At 41.8% G+C, this 15767-nt stretch overlaps 1 protein-coding gene across 3 annotated transcripts; it reads right to left on the bottom strand.

Moving 5' to 3' along the window:
* Window positions 1-85: 85 nt before the first annotated feature.
* Window positions 86-15405, bottom strand: LOC132993944 (copine-3-like). Of its 3 annotated transcripts, none has more exons than XR_009676607.1 (17): window positions 15337-15405; window positions 12132-12325; window positions 11829-12005; window positions 11625-11699; window positions 11462-11533; window positions 10901-10981; window positions 10690-10779; window positions 7931-8029; window positions 7683-7769; window positions 7267-7326; window positions 7022-7155; window positions 6869-6923; window positions 6701-6752; window positions 6215-6348; window positions 5760-5996; window positions 5485-5654; window positions 3764-3901 (listed from the first exon to the last, which is right to left on the bottom strand). XR_009676607.1 is itself a non-coding variant. In XM_061063937.1 (17 exons), exons 2-16 carry the CDS (start codon window positions 12291-12293, stop codon window positions 5544-5546), a joined length of 1626 nt encoding a protein of 541 aa, XP_060919920.1. In that variant the 5' UTR covers window positions 12294-12325; window positions 15337-15405; the 3' UTR covers window positions 3765-3901; window positions 5540-5543. The 3 variants fall into 3 exon arrangements, 2 of the variants coding, with proteins under 2 accessions (XP_060919919.1, XP_060919920.1); XM_061063937.1 differs by having other exon boundaries at window positions 3765-3901; window positions 5540-5654; XM_061063936.1 differs by lacking the exon at window positions 5485-5654 and having other exon boundaries at window positions 86-3901.
* Between the last annotated feature and the right edge of the window lie 362 nt (window positions 15406-15767).

Below are 15767 nucleotides of genomic sequence, written 5' to 3'. Positions count from 1 at the left end.
AAACTATGTTTAATCAAATGTTTCCTAAAATAACTTTCAATTTCACTCAAGGATGTGCGACAAAAATAAGGAAATGAATCACAGCTTTGTGAAAATAAACAAAGATTTTTAATGTCAGTAGACAAACACAAGAGCTAATCTTTCCAATAATACAACACTTAAACATAATGTAGTAAAAGATGGCTTATTTCTTCTTTAGTGAATCATATTTACATCAAATACTGATCAAAGCAAAGTCGATGACAAAGACAGATGAACAACACAAAGCAATGCTACGGTGCAAACAAACAACGATATAAATACTTTGACACTAACTCAAATGTATTATTCCATTTGATATAAAACTCAGTAAAGAGAGCGGTCTGTACCTCCTTGTTTTAAGACAGAGTGAACATCTTACATATAGAAGTGTAAACGTGCAGTTAAGAGTTGTTGATAAAAATGTCTTCCAGATTTCCTTGTTGTTTCATACATAAGATATAAAATAATCTGTTAATCAAATATGAAACTGAATTTAAAAAAACCAATAACTGATTGAAGTAGAAAACAGCAGCAGAGACAGACAATACAGCTCTCGAGTAAAGTTACAAAATGTTTCATTTAAAGAGACTCGTTCATCCGTTTTGGAGGCATCCAGTATGTAAACATGTCCGAATTGTTTTTGTGTAGCCGTAGATTTGTCCAAGATTTAAATACAAGGTATTCTTGATTTCTGAGGGAATGGATGCATGAAAAATAACAAATGATGATTGTGTTAGGGAAATACTGGAGGAAATGTTAGCAGTGTAGTCAGAAGACTAGAAAAGCACGATACAAGCTCAAGTCCATTTACCATTTAAATCTCCAGTTGACATTTTCTGTGTTTTCACACATAAAAAAAAATGTGTGAACACGAATGGACGATTTTTCCACTTAGTTTATACCTGGAATTTTCCCAGCCAGTTAACCGACGTGTGAATGCAGCAGGAAATGTTTAGAAAAATACACAGCAATAGAGAGATTGTGACCGGGCCGGGTGATGACGTTTAAACCATGCAACCAGGTAACTGTCAGGTTCTTCATGCACGTGAAGCTGCTTCATCCTCTTTTCTGCTTATGTGTTTTTTTTCAATCATGCATTGTTACTGTGGACGTCGATTGATGCATAGCATTGATTTAAAAGCAAAAGCTGTCATCCAACAGGGAAGGTCTCCCGCTGTGAGGTACATGTGCTAGGTGATAGTGCTTTCACTCCTGCACAAAACTCCTGAAAAACTCCTTAAGTTTTCAGGGCGAGCTACATTCTGTGAACGCAAACAGCCCAATTATTCAGATAATTAATTACAATTACATCAGAGTGAGCTGATGTGAGAACACAGCAGGATATAATCAGGAGAATTCACCTGGAGCCAGTGGGAGGGGGTGGTGACCTTTATTCCCTGTGATCGCTGAACGACCATAGACTGTCTGCACGTCACCTCTACTATCTCTGTGCTCTAATGAACCTGCTGCTGCATGTTTCCTGTTCTCCAGTATGTTCTTCTCCACTCTTTAGTTCACATTGAGATTCTCTTCAACTACACGTAGCATTGATACAAAGACACATACAGTGGGTCTGGAAAGTATTCAGACCCCTTTACATTTTTCACTCTTTGTTTCATTGCAGCCATTTGCTAAAATCAAAAAAGTTCATTTTATTTCTCATTAATGTACACTCAGCACCCCATCTTGACAGAAAAAAAACAGAAATGTAGAAATTTTTGCAAATTTATTAAAAAAGAAAAACTGAAATATCACATGGTCATAAGTATTCAGACCCTTTGCTGTGACACTCATTTAACTCACATGCTGTCCATTTCTTCTGATCCTCCTTGAGATGGTTCTGCTCCTTCATTGGAGTCCAGCTGTGTTTAATTAAACTGATTGGACTTGATTAGGAAAGGCACACACCTGTCTATATAAGACCTTACAGCTCACAGTGCATGTCAGAGCAAATGAGAATCATGAGGTCGAAGGAACTGCCCAAGGAGCTCAGAGACAGAATTGTGGCAAGGCACAGATCTGGCCAAGGTTACAAAAGAATTTCTGCAGCACTCAAGGTTCCTAAGAGCACAGTGGCCTCCATAATCCTTAAATGGAAGAAGTTTGGGACGACCAGAACTCTTCCTAGACCTGGCTGTCCAGCCAAACTGAGCAATCGTGGGAGAAGAGCCTTGGTGAGAGAGGTGAAGAAGAACCCAAAGATCACTGTGGCTTAGCTCCAGAGATGCAGTAGGGAGATGGGAGAAAGTTCCACAAAGTCAACTATCACTGCAGCCCTCCACCAGTCGGGGCTTTATGGCAGAGTGGCCCGACGGAAGCCTCTCCTCAGTGCAAGACATATGAAAGCCTGCATAGAGTTTGCCAAAAAACACACGAAGGACTCCCAGACTATGAGAGAAGATTCTCTGGTCTGATGAGACCAAGATTGAACTTTTTGGCTTTAATTCTAAGCGGTATGTGTGGAGAAAACCAGGTACTGCTCATCACCTGCCCAATACAATCCCAACAGTGAAACATGGTGGTGGCAGCATCATGCTATGGGGGTGTTTTTCAGCTGCAGGGACAGGACAACTGGTTGCAATTGAAGGAAAGATGAATGCGGCCAAGTACAGAGATATCCTGGAAGAAAACCTCTTCCAGAGTGCTCAGGACCTCAGACTGGGCCGAAGGTTTACCTTCCAACAAGACAATGACCCTAAGCACACAGCTAAAATAACAAAGGAGTGGCTTCGGTACAACTCTGTGACCATTCTTGACTGGCCCAGCCAGAGCCCTGACCTAAACCCAATTGAGCATCTCTGGAGAGACCTGAAAATGGCTGTCCACCAACGTTCATCATCCAACCTGATAGAACTGGAGAGGATCTGCAAGGAAGAATGGCAGAGGATCCCCAAATCCAGGTGTGAAAAACTTGTTGCATCATTCCCAAGAAGACTCATGGCTGTACTAGCTCAAAAGGATGCTTCTACTCAATACTGAGCAAAGGGTCTGAATACTTATGACCATGTGATATTTCAGTTTTTCTTTTTTAATAAATTTGCAAAAAACTCTACATTTCTGTTTTTTTTCTGTCAAGATGGGGTGCTGAGTGTACATTAATGAGAAATAAAATGAACTTTTTGGATTTTAGCAAATGGCTGCAATGAAACAAAGAGTGAAAAATGTAAAGGGGTCTGAATACTTTCCAGACCCACTGTATTCTCTTTATAGCGTTGTATAGAGGACTCTGTTGCCACTTCAGCGTTTTTCTTTTTACGTATCCCCCCCGCCCCCCTCCCCCCCCTGCTGTGAGGTGCATGTGTGAACAACCAGATCAGGAGGGTTTCAGGGCAGTCCCCCTGAAAAGTGCATACGTGAGGAAAATGTCTTTGGACTGTTGGATGGACTAATGAGAAGGCTGATATTAGCTGCCTCAGTCTTTTCACAAAGACACTTGTGTCAAGACACACTGGTGTCAAATAATTTTTCCATTCATCAATAAAATATAAAACTCCAAACAATTCTGGCACTTGATACATAATAAATCATGTGTAAAAATCACCTATATCTATGTTAGACACCTGTTAGAAGATGATATCAGTGCACTATGACCTTGTACTGTTGGCACTAACAAATAAAAACATGACTGGATGCTGCATGCTTACATGACATTTGAATAAAAGATCCATTAAAGACTGAGTGTCTGTGCATTTTGAGTTACTGGTACACTAAGGGGAGAGGGTGGTCTGAGTCAGGATGCATCACTCGGGGGTGCGGACGCTGAGATGTCGGGGGGAGTAGTGCCGCTGTTGGGCGGCCTCAGGCTCATGGTGTTGAAGAAACCGGTCATCTGGCCGGGAACTTCTGCCAGCACGCTCTGAGCGAGAATTTCCTGAGGACTCTGAAGAGGAGAGACAAGAGTGACGAGGTGAGAGCCAGAAACATATGAATGAATTAAAAAGGAGGAAGCGGGGGAAACTGAAAGCAGCAGCCACACATGGGAAGCAGAGTGAGCCGTGTGTGAGAACAGTTCATGGATCTGATTAATATTAAGTTATGATTAGTAGGAAAGTGTCTATGCGTTGCATCTGAACAGCACACATGCCTAACACAGACAGTGTCACCTATCATGCACCAGCTGTTTGTTAATTCAAACTTTCAAGCCTTGTATGATCTCTAACTGGATGGAGTTTACATTACACTCTACTAACATGTTAGTCGTTGCATCAGCCGAGATGGTTCCAACATAGATAGAAGTTACACTTTAAATCTTACACCTAGCTCCTTGTAGGTATGAGGTCCTTCATACAAACAAAATGGATGTCATGGTGATGGTTAGAAAAGTGTGAAAACTTTGAGAATGAGGAGGAGCAGAGGATTTTACTGGCTTGTCAGCAGTGTGTTCTCCATTAGTTTAGTTACCATTAGAGGTAAACATCTAATGTTTACCTCATAAGAGACACAGTGAATTTAGTTAATCTGCATTTAAACAAAAAAAAGTAAGACTAAAAATCTGCAGCTTTTTGGGCGTTGTCCGACTGTTTCTTGGCTTTTGGATTACCGGGTATGCAAGGAAACCAAGTACGGTGGCTGGGAGTGAAAACCCAAATGACAAAATGTGAATCACTTTTACAAACCTTGAGACAAATTTACAGAGCAAAACAAATTTACAAGATGCCAAACACTTGTAGGAGTGCTGAGACCAATTCACAAACGACAGAAATTCTGCACAGTCTGTTCCTAGATAAAAGTGTTTTGAATCCGTAATCTAGTTTCAGTAAAATGTTTCACGAAATGTAAATTTGTGTAAAGGTTTATAAAAGTGTTTCACAAATTTTTGAAATGTTGTTTTGCACTTCCTAGCCACCGCAAAAAAAAACGCCTCTATTACATTAAATTTTCCCTTAAGTGAAACAATCCAAAACCTCATTTAAGATGGTGAGCATTCTTGATTTAGTGTTTTAGTCACCCTGATGCTAAATAAACTTAACCATGTTTCTCTAACTCTAATATGTGTCCCTAGTCTGTCTACAAACCCCCCAATGATGAGAAAAGTCCATCCTCTCCGTCTTCAGCCTGCTCCACTTTTCAGAAAATGTGTGCTCAAACAGGCTGTTTGGAGATTTTCCCTTCATGACATCACAAAGGGCAGTAGCCCCTCCCCCAGGTGGGTGACACTCCCACAGCTAGGTGTTTGTTCTGCCCTCTGAGTCTGCCTTCTCACCGTAAACAATAGGACATGGAGTGAGAAAGCCTGAGAGACAAAAGCCTTTCCAGAGAGGGGGCGTGGTCAGACACAGCTCATTTACATATTTAAAGGTACAGACACAGAAACAGCCTGTTCTGAGCAGGGCTGAAATAGAGGGGTTTATAGACATGATCAAATACAGGATCAGAGTGGGTTTAGAACAAGAAACTTCACACACATGTTTTGAGGAGCTCTGAGACTTATTTAAACTGAAGAAGAGGAGGAGAATATGTGACCTTTAAATTGAATGTGGCAGAGAAGAAAGGGAGCATGTCGCGGGGTTAAGCCTACATTTCTAGGATGGGCTTGGCTCGCTGGGGGGCTTCAGTTGCAATAAATTGAAGAAGGAGGCCACTTGATCGGGCAACTCTGCCAGAACACTTTGAGCAAGAGCCACAGTGCCTGCCTGAAATTAGACGTGCAGACATTTCAATGTATGCATGGTTTCAGAGTTATAAAGAAGATACCGTGGTGCATGCCTGCAGAGTTTTTGTTTTATGATGGAGCTTACATTTTGGAACTGCCTGAAAGGAACAAACTGCACGATGTCCCGCATGGCAGCTTCTCCTGTAGCCGAGCGTAAGATCCCGTCGTCTCCATCCAAGAACTCCATAGCGCTGAAGTCCGCCCCTCCGACCCCGATGATGATGATGGACATGGGCAAGCGGGAGGCATTGACGATGGCGCTGCGAGTCTGATCCATGTCTGTGATCACTCCGTCAGTGATGATCAGCAGGACAAAGTATTGCTGTGAAATTAGAAAGTGAAGAGAGAGGAAACAACACAACAGTCACAGTAAAGTTAAGTGGTGGGGGTGTAAAGATTCACCGATCCAAATTTGTAAACAATCTTAACATTAATGATCTGAGTGAATCAGTCCGCTGTGCTATGAACCTCCTCCAAACCATTCAATTCATTCAAACATTTCATTCTGCTTTGATTTATGTCAGACTCCAGCTCACTCACAGAGGCAGTTTCCTGCTGGATGGCCTGTTGGCCGAAACAGGCAACATGGTTGATGATCGGGGAGAAGTTTGTGGGACCGAAAAGCTTCACCCGGGGGAGGCACTGCTGGTAGGCCTGGACTACGCCCTCTATACCTGAAAATAAAGGACAAAAACACGGGTGAACGGAAATAACTCTCAGAGGACAAAAAAAAAACACATATTTGTCCCTGGGGGTCATTCGAAGGCACTTCGAGAAGAAGCATGAAAAACAAAAACAGGAACAGCAAAGACTTTGCAAAGTAAACTAAAATATCAAATTAAATATAAGTAGACAGTGATCAGACTAGCTATGAGAAACAAATGTGTAAACTGCTGCGGGGGGTACACCAAACTCCTGAAAAACTCTTGATATCTACATCTTTGCTGAATTCACTCGGGTTCTGTTCAGTCGACTTCAAAAAGCAGCAGTTTGAGTTCACATTCGTTATTTTGGGTCTTCTATTACCTGCACAGAACGGGTTTGATGGGTTGAAGTTGATGGGGAACTCATGAGAGACCTGCAACACAAAAACATTTAACTGTGATTTGAGTTTCATCACTGAAAGATTTTCATGAACAAGAGAACAAAATGATAAGACAGAGAAGTGCTTTAATATCAAACACAAACAATCACCTGCATCGTAGGAGGGATCTGAGCTCCAAATCCAAACGCAGGAAACATCTTGTCACTGCAGGGAGGAAGTGAAACGGGCATTAACGATTCAAATAGTTTAAATAGTTCTACCTAGATGACATAAAGCTAACACTCACACAGTATTATACGTACCTGTCGTAGTCCTGGATGACGTTACCCACTGCCCAGATGGCTGCCAGGTATTCATTGTAGCCCTGAGGGTTGATGTAATGAAGGGACTGAGGGGTTCTGGGATCCCCGTTCGAGCCGGTGAAATCAATGGCAATCTGTCCCGAGGAAGGAGGGATGGACAAACACAGAAAATATAACTTACAGTTCTGATGACATCATATTAAATGTTAATAATGATGCTTCACAGGGATCGATGTAGTACTCACAGTGACGTTAATCTGGCAGCCTCCCATTATGTAATCCAGAAACGTGTACTCCTTCACAATCTGAAATATTATTCATGACAGAAAACAACACAGCTGTTTAATAAACTAAATAAACAAACATGCTGGGGTCGTGAAAATATAAATATAGACACATCTGAAAACTATCTCTCCATCCTGCAGCTGACTGTGGGCATTATGCCTGGTGCACACTCGACGATTTTTAAACCTCTCTTTAAAATATTTTAAAGGCATTAAAGACAATACATTTAAACTAATCGATGAATGCTGAATTCAGAGAATCACCGGGGATGTCGGGGGATGTGGGAATCTGACCCAAAATCTGACCATTAATCCTCCAGTGTGCAGCCAGAATAAAACAATAAGTACAGAAAGTTAAATACATAGAGCCTACGTACCTGGCACTTTTTTATAACGATAGCACCAGAGTTTTTGTATCCTTTCTTCTTTTGTTTCTTCTTGCTGTTGATACAATCAAACTCAGCCTGAGAGGAGCAAAAATACAGACGAGTCAGACACAAAAAGTGGATCTAACCGGTTTAAAAATACCTGGTAATCTTTATAAAGTACTCGTTACAAGAATAAAATGGTTTTTAAGATAAACGTCAAACTATCACAAAGAGAGCGACGGAGAGTCGGAGCTCACAGCGTATGTTTGTGATGCCTGCAGTATTTGTGCGAGCGTGGTCTCAAAGCATCCAATGAAGTCGTGAGATCCGCTGTTGTTGTAGTCGTAACAGTCCACCTGGAGAGACACAACATAAAACAACACGCTGATTTGATGCAGAAAGAGTTAATCGAATGAACCAATAAACTATCATCAGTGTTTGAAAATCAAAGCAGTCAAACCAAACCATGCTTCAGGTGAGGAGTTGATGTCGTACAAAAACCTAACTAGAGCCCGACCGATTAATCAGCCACCCGATAATACCGGCCGATATTAGCATATCAAGTGAACATTTTATCTTAGTTGCACCGATATTTCTAGATTTATTTACCAGTCAAATAGCATTTCATTTGAGGTTCATTGTATTAGACTTAAGTTGTCTGTCACCAGCAGAGGGCGCTATATGGATTACAACAAGCATCATCACTCCGCAGAGTGTCAGGCGGTGAAGCATGTATATTAGGGCTGTGCTCAAAAAATCAATATGGCAATATATTGTCATGTATGGATGCAGGTGTTACAGAATCAATATGGCTGCAAAGCTGTCACTAGAGATCGATCATAAATCTAAGAAAGATATCGGCCGATATGTCGGTATTGGATTTTCCTCTCTCCTTAATATCGCTATCGGTCGGGCCCTTAACCTAACATTAAAAGGACGAGATGAAACTCACACACAAACCTTCTAACTAAATAAGAACAAACCCACTAAAGAAGAATATACCTGATCAGAATCTGCAGCTTCTGAGCACCATCAGTGTGGAGTGAACAGGTAAAAGACAAACAGGTGGAGATGTCATGGAGCAGTCAGTGCAGCCGAGATAAACTGTGACGCTACAGTCAGTCTACGAGATAAGGAACTCGGAGAACTAAAGAAGGGATCTATCTTAACGGGAAACTTCTACCTGACGGGACATTGTCCTGTTGGTTAACTTACCAGTTGAAAACACATTTTAATTTAATTATTTATCATGTTTTTAAAGCATGAGTATTCAAAGTGGAGGCCACAAGCAGTGACAGATAGGAAGTAGCTTTATCTTACAGCAACAGATTTATATGTTTTCTTTACTTATTCTGCAGAAAGTCAGGGTGAGCTGATGTGAGAACACAGCAGGATATAATCAGGAGAATTCACCTGGAGCCAGTGGGAGGGGGTGGTGACCTTTATTCCCTGTGATCGCTGCACGACCACAGACTGTCTGCACGCCACCTCTACCATCTCCGTGCTCTAATGAACCTGCTGCTGCATGTTTCCTGTTCTCCAGTATGTTCTTCTCCACTCTTTAGTTCACATTGAGATTCTCTTCAACTACACGTAGCTTTGATACAAAGATTCTCATTAAAGCATCGTATAGAGGACTCTGTTGCTCCGTCCGCTACTTCCACGTCTTATTTTTTGTTGATTCTGGTGGTCCTCTGACAGTCACCAATCAAACAGAGACACACCATAAAAACACGGGATAAGTTAACCAACGAGCAACATTTTTTTTTGACATTTTCCTTTAAGATAGATGTAGATGCGTCCCCGTCCTGTCACAGACACTGCATCCTCCTCCGTGAAGAAAGAGAGCACTGAAGGCGAGGACAGAAAACTCACTTGTCTGTGGACTTGAAATCATCTCTGTGTGCGTTTACGGGGTAAGAAACAAAAAAAAACAACACACATGAACTAAAGCTTAAACACATTTCCTTATCAAAGTCATCAGAACGCATGATATGCTTAAAGAGTTCGATGTCCTCTGACACAGAGCTGATAAAAGCTAATCTAAATTCATGGACATCTTAATAAAGTTGGTAAATTCTTGAGATTTTCCCAGTTGTGATATTTCCTGGATATCAGTTTTACAAAGTCTCACATATTCGTTACATTACTTCCCTGAAAACAGCTGTGGAAAATTCTGATTTACTCGTAAAAGTTCATCTCAAATGATTAGAGAGATGACCTTCCTCTTTATAAGGTTATGAATTGTACTTTCTAGCATTACTAACGTTACTAAACCTGGATGAGACAGGAGGGATTGTACAAGATTGCAGCAACAAACATCAGAAGAATATTTTGACATTTTGTAATTTCCTCCTGCTAGCAACCCGACCACAAGGTGGACAGAACTGAAGGCTGTGTCTTAAGGCTGGCAACACACGAGACGATTTTCAAATCTTAACTGATCTTAAAAATGTGAGAGACCACAGACATGAGGACCGTTTCAACCAGTTTTTAACTTTAGAATCCTCCGAACACACACCAAGACGATTCAGCCAGACTGCAAGACCACACACATGGAGGACGATGGGCGTGGTCGGCTGGCTGAGTGGTTTGTCTTGATGTTGTTGCCATGACTCCACAAGCTTCTCTTCTTCTTCAAGACTCCCCTCGGGGCACAGTTGTGTTTATGTTCGCCGCCACGTTTGTGAGCTGTAAAAGTATGCAGCATCCAGTTGGCTGCGCTTCCTGGTCTGCTCGCTCTCATTGATTGTTGCAACTATTCTGTCAGAGGCAGCCTGATCTAGAATCATAGGTTTGATATTTACGTTTCGAGAGAGGGGCGACTCGGACTCGATCAGGAGCAGTGAAATAATCACATTGACGCCAAACGCTTGAGGATTATTTGGACAAATAACCGGTTGAGTCAAACATCTAATTAGGCCACGCCCCTACGGTAGTAGTAATCTGACCTAAAATCATCTAGTGTGTCGCCAGCTTTACAGGTGTTGCAGTCCACTTATGCCTGTGTTTGTACCTTTATGGATTTCTCCACGTCACCTCCACAGAGTGACTGCAGAGGGATGCTGAACGGTCTCCATGTCGGGTTCAGGTTGTTTTTCACCACCTACAGTAAAAACGAAGCACATGCATGAACTTCAAAGTGTACAAAATACATTCCAGATGTTGCTCCTGCAGTGTTAAAACCTTTGAACTAGGCAGCATGCAGCTCTACATGATATCTGTACCTCCGTCCTGTGAGCCAGCTGCCATCCAGTTTCTGTCTGCCTGTAAAATTCCAGGAAAGGGTCGGACTTGCCAAAGAAATCCTGAAAGTAAAGGAAAATCAAAACCTGTGTGCTATGACATGTCATTGGTATAAAAATCTGACCAGACGACTGGAGTTTAAAATGAGCTCGCTGGCTGACAACAACAAATTCACAGAAAAGTTGACTACATTGTTGTTGAGGTTTTAAAGAGTGAAATTAAATCACATTATTGCACACAAACTGTATTAGGAAAAAAATATTATTTACGGTTCTTACAGTTCCTGAGATTTCTAAACATCCCTGAAATATTCATGCTCTGAAACTAAAGACACTTTTATTATTTAAAAAACACAAGATTTTTCTTGTCTTCTAACCCAAACATGTTTTTAAACTTAATGAAAATGTTAAAGATCTGATTTCTCTTCATAGAAACGTATCCCCAGTTGCAGAAATAGGCTGCATCCTCATCATCTTAATATTTCTGAATGTCTTTTAGTCTTTTTTAATCTTTTAATTCAAATGTCTCAGGATTACCAGTACCTTTTTATCCAGTTTTCTAGCCGCAGCTTCGAACACCACCACCCTGTTGTCTGTTCTTTCTTCAGCACATATCTATAAAAAACATTAAGCAGCAGTGAGAAGTGGAAAGAAACACTGTTACTCTCAGATTTATAAACTGTCACTTTGAAAAGAACAAACTCACAGTGATGCTTCCTCTTCCTGCAGGTCTCTTGTCCTTCTTTACAAGTGGTCTCGTGAATTTCCTCGAGGACACGATCTGGACAGAAAAAAACTTTTTCAACTTAAAGAGTAAAATAAGCTAAACCAGGGAAATGAAACAGCACTTTATAAGATACAAAAGCATCAGGATTGTGCAGGATCTGTTCTGACAGCAGAGAGGGCTTACCTGTCCCAAGGTGCACTCCAGTTCGCCCAGGAAGTCAGCATCCTGCAGGCTGTTGTCACTGTCGATGTCGTGGACCTCGAACTTCAGCTTCTGCACCATCTCAAAATAATAGTCGATGACAAAAGTCTTGGAGAATTTGGGATTAAGGCAGTTGCTGATTTTCTCCGTCCGGCCCACCTAATGCAGACACAGAGAGATGTTTCAGGGTGATGGATTTTCTTTTCTTTTCCCTTAGTATAACTTCTTTTTTTTTTACAAACACTTGATATCTTTGCAGAGAAACAACCTTTTTAACCTCCTTACCTCAGTCCAGTGGGGCCCTGAACTGTTGTTCATGAAGAGAACACACAGAGGGTCAGACTTAGAGAAAGCATCCATGTCAAGCAGATTCTCACACGAGACGCTAATCGCCACCTTGGTCACACAGTCAGTAACTTTAGACCCCGGGATTGCCACTGCCGCCATCACAGCCTTGAGGACTCACACGTATATACAAACTGAAACACATGAAAAAATGACTTTTTATATGAGAGGGAGAAGTTAGAGTCAACAAAGTTATCGATATCTGAAGATACTCAAATCCAGGGTACTGGAGTCAGTATTAAGACTTCAAACATGGTGACGCTTAAAAAAGAACAGCATGACACAAAACAAAGAAAAGAAATCAACAAAAGTAATAGTTTAAGAAAAGGAGGATGAGAACAGAGTTTGTTAGCGGTTGATCCCGAGAGAAATTCAAAGCATCCAGTAGCAGGTTACAAAAACGAGGTGAGTTTTTAAGGATTTCTTGAATGTGGAGTGTGTGTGTGTGTGTGTGTGTGTGTGTGTGTGTGTGTGTGTGTGTGTGTGTGTGGGGGGGGGGGGGGGGTGTGATGGTGTGTGATGGCTTTTGAGAGTGAGTTCCAAAGGGTAAGAGCAGGATGATCAAGATATGTCTTTTAGCTCTCACATCAGTAAAGTTTCAAGAACAGCCTACTTTTACCTTCGTAATATATCCAAGATCAGGAATATCCTGTCGCAAAGTGATGCAGAAAAACTAGTTCATGCATTTGTTACCTCCAGATTGGATTATTGTAACTCTCTTTTGTCAGGGTGCTTTGGCAAATCTCTAAAGACTCTTCAACGGGTCCAGAATGCTGCAGCTCGTGTACTGACCAGAACCAGGAAATGGGACCACATTACTCCTGTCCTGGCTTCTCTGCACTGGCTCCCTATACAGTCTAGAATAGAATTCAAGATCCTTCTTCTCACCTACAAAGCTCTAAATGGCCAGGCACCATCTTACCTGAAGGAGCTACTAGTGCCGTACTGTCCCTCGAGAGCGTTGTGGTCCCGGAGTGCAGGCCTGCTGGTGGTACCTACAGTCTCCAAGTGTACTATGGGGGATAAAGCCTTCAGTTATCGGGCTCCTCTCCTCTGGAACCGCCTTCCAGCCGGGGTCCGGGAGGCAGACACAGTCTGTAGTTTTAAGATTAGACTTAAAACTTTCCTTTTTGATAAATCTTATAGTTAGGGCTGGTGCTGGTGTAGACCAGCTCTTAGTTATGCTGCTATAGGCTTAGACTACCGGGGGAACTGGCACCCTGAGCTCCTCTCTCTCTCTCTCTCTCTCTCTCTGCATATACAGTACATCATATTACTGCATGTATCTATCTATAAATCTCAGTCACTAACCACCTACTTTCCTGGGAGCTCTTGAGCTCTCCTAGGCTCCTCAAGATCGTCGGTTGACGGCTTGCCAGAACAACCCCCACCCCACCACTACCCCCTCCCCACCGGATCGTGGGTTGGCGGCCTGCCAGAACAACCCCCCCACACCCCCTCCCCTCCCCACCGGATTGCTGATGGACGGTCTACCTCCCCCCACCCCCTTGCTCTCTATCCCTCTTCCTGCATCTTATCCCATCTCTCCCCCTATCCCTTTCCAAGCCCGGCGCAGTCTAGGCCTGTGAAGACTGTTTCGTCATGAGCCGGGGATCCGGCCGAAGATTTCTGCCTTTTAATAAGGCAGTTTTTTCTTACCACTGTAACTTTTGCTGCTTTGCTAAAGTGCTCATGATGGATAGGCCGGATCTTTGTAACATAGCAATAAGTAAGGTCTTTTACCTGCTTTTTGTAACATAACAATGAGTAAGGTCTTTTACCTGCTTTTTGTAACATAACAATGAGTAAGGTCTTTTACCTGCTTTTTGTAACATAGCAATGAATAAGGTCTTTTACCTGCTTTTTGTAACATAACAATGAGTAAGGTCTTTTTACCTGCTTCTTGTAAAGTGTCTCGAGATAACACTTGTTATGAGTTGACGCTATACAAATAAAAGTTGATTGATTGATTGATTGATTGATGGCCCTGTCCCCCCTGGGCCGATGGTTAGACCTGCAGGAGGGTGGAAGGAGGAGGTTTGCAGGGGGGGGGGGTATGGAGGGCGTTGTAGGTGATAACAAGGAGAAGTGGATACGCTGGAGGATGCGGGGCCAGTGGAGGTTATGAAGGCCGGGGGTGATGTGGTCACAGTTGCATAGATGAGACTATTGATCAAGAATGTGTTGGGGGGGGGGGGCTGGCAGGCATTTGGTGATGTGTTTGATATGATATGTTGGATATGTTATTATCACTATTATATGTTATTTTATGTTCATGTATTGCTCGTTTTTCTAAGTGTTCAGAATGTTAAGTGTAATAAAAGCATGTGATGTAGATGTTGGAAAATAAATGCCTTGTGACCTGGAGCCATTGCCACATAAACTTGAGTAAATCATTTGCTCCATTACCTCAGCAGACGTTCACATATTACATTTGGCCAGATTTCCATGTAACAAGTTGCCACACCCAGAAGTGTTCAGCCTCTGATGATGGTGTTTGATTGAGTATAAATCAACTGCATTTAGATTATGTCTTATAGACATTATGAGTCTGTATGTTCGTTTCTTCAATTCGGCTCATTTAGTTTCAATGAATGTCATGTTTCTTCATCATGGTGCTGCTTTTAAAACGCTAAAAGTTTGGTGCCAAACGCAGCGCATGGACCTGCAGAAACCTGCAGGAAACAGACAAAATATGAACTGACTCTGGAGATGAAGGTGAGACTGTCCCGAACAGAAACAGCGTTTGCTTTAGCCTTTAACAATACATGATAAGAATAATTAAGTCATTAAACAATAATAGAGGATAAAGGTGTTTTATAATGTCTGCCCAACATTAAATACAAAAAACACTTACAGACGTTAACTTTCCTGAACATCGATAACTCACTTTATTATAAAGGAAACACTAACAATCAGAGCTGTCTCTGCTAATGTAAACATGTTGTTTTATTTTATTTAATGTTTTTATTTCTGTTAAAGTGAGTAACGGTTAACGCCCATCTACACTTTATCAAGCTGACGGTCACATGATACGTGTCAGCGACACAAGTTAACAGAAGCTGTTTAAAAGTTCAATTATTAATCTAATTTGATGACAAACTCTACGAAATGTCAACGAAAGACGCCAGTTTTTTGTCCTTACCTTGTTAGCCAGCTGAGTTAGCTAGCAGCTAGATGTGCAGGGCGGAGCATTCATGAGAGCAACTCATCCGGGTACTTTGCCCAAACGATGCCGGCCCCGCCCCTTTCTGAGTGAAATCATTCCATCTGAATGAATGGTGGTTAATGGAGAAGTTGGGGTCATTACCGATTTAAAGTCTTAAAAAATGAAAACCGTAATTTAAAACTGTAAGTATGAGCCTAAATCTGATGACCAGTGATGTAAACATTTAAAATATTTCTGAACAGAGACATTTCTGAACAGAGATCGGCATCATAACGATATAAAATTAACCATGTACGTGAGTGTTCAGTCTCTCTCCGTCAAACTGCTCAAACGAGTCATCAGAGGAAACTGACTTTAAACACCTGATGAGTCATTATTAACCGAGTTACCTGAGAGGGATCTTTATT

Source organism: Labrus mixtus, chromosome 19 (assembly GCF_963584025.1).
Source record: "Labrus mixtus chromosome 19, fLabMix1.1, whole genome shotgun sequence".
Classification (NCBI taxonomy): domain Eukaryota; kingdom Metazoa; phylum Chordata; class Actinopteri; order Labriformes; family Labridae; genus Labrus; species Labrus mixtus.
This window is presented reverse-complemented; position numbering and strand designations above follow the sequence as displayed.

Coding starts and splice junctions, on each gene's coding strand:
- LOC132993944 (XM_061063936.1), bottom strand. CDS start 12,293: ATGGCGGCAGTGGCAATCCCGGGGTCTAAAGTTACTGACTGTGTGACC. Junction 11,700..11,828: donor TGGAGTGCACCTTGGGACAG/GTAAGCCCTCTC, acceptor TTTTCTGTCCAG/ATCGTGTCCTCGAGGAAATT. Junction 6,349..6,700: donor ATCAAACCCGTTCTGTGCAG/GTAATAGAAGAC, acceptor CTTTATTTTCAG/GTATAGAGGGCGTAGTCCAG.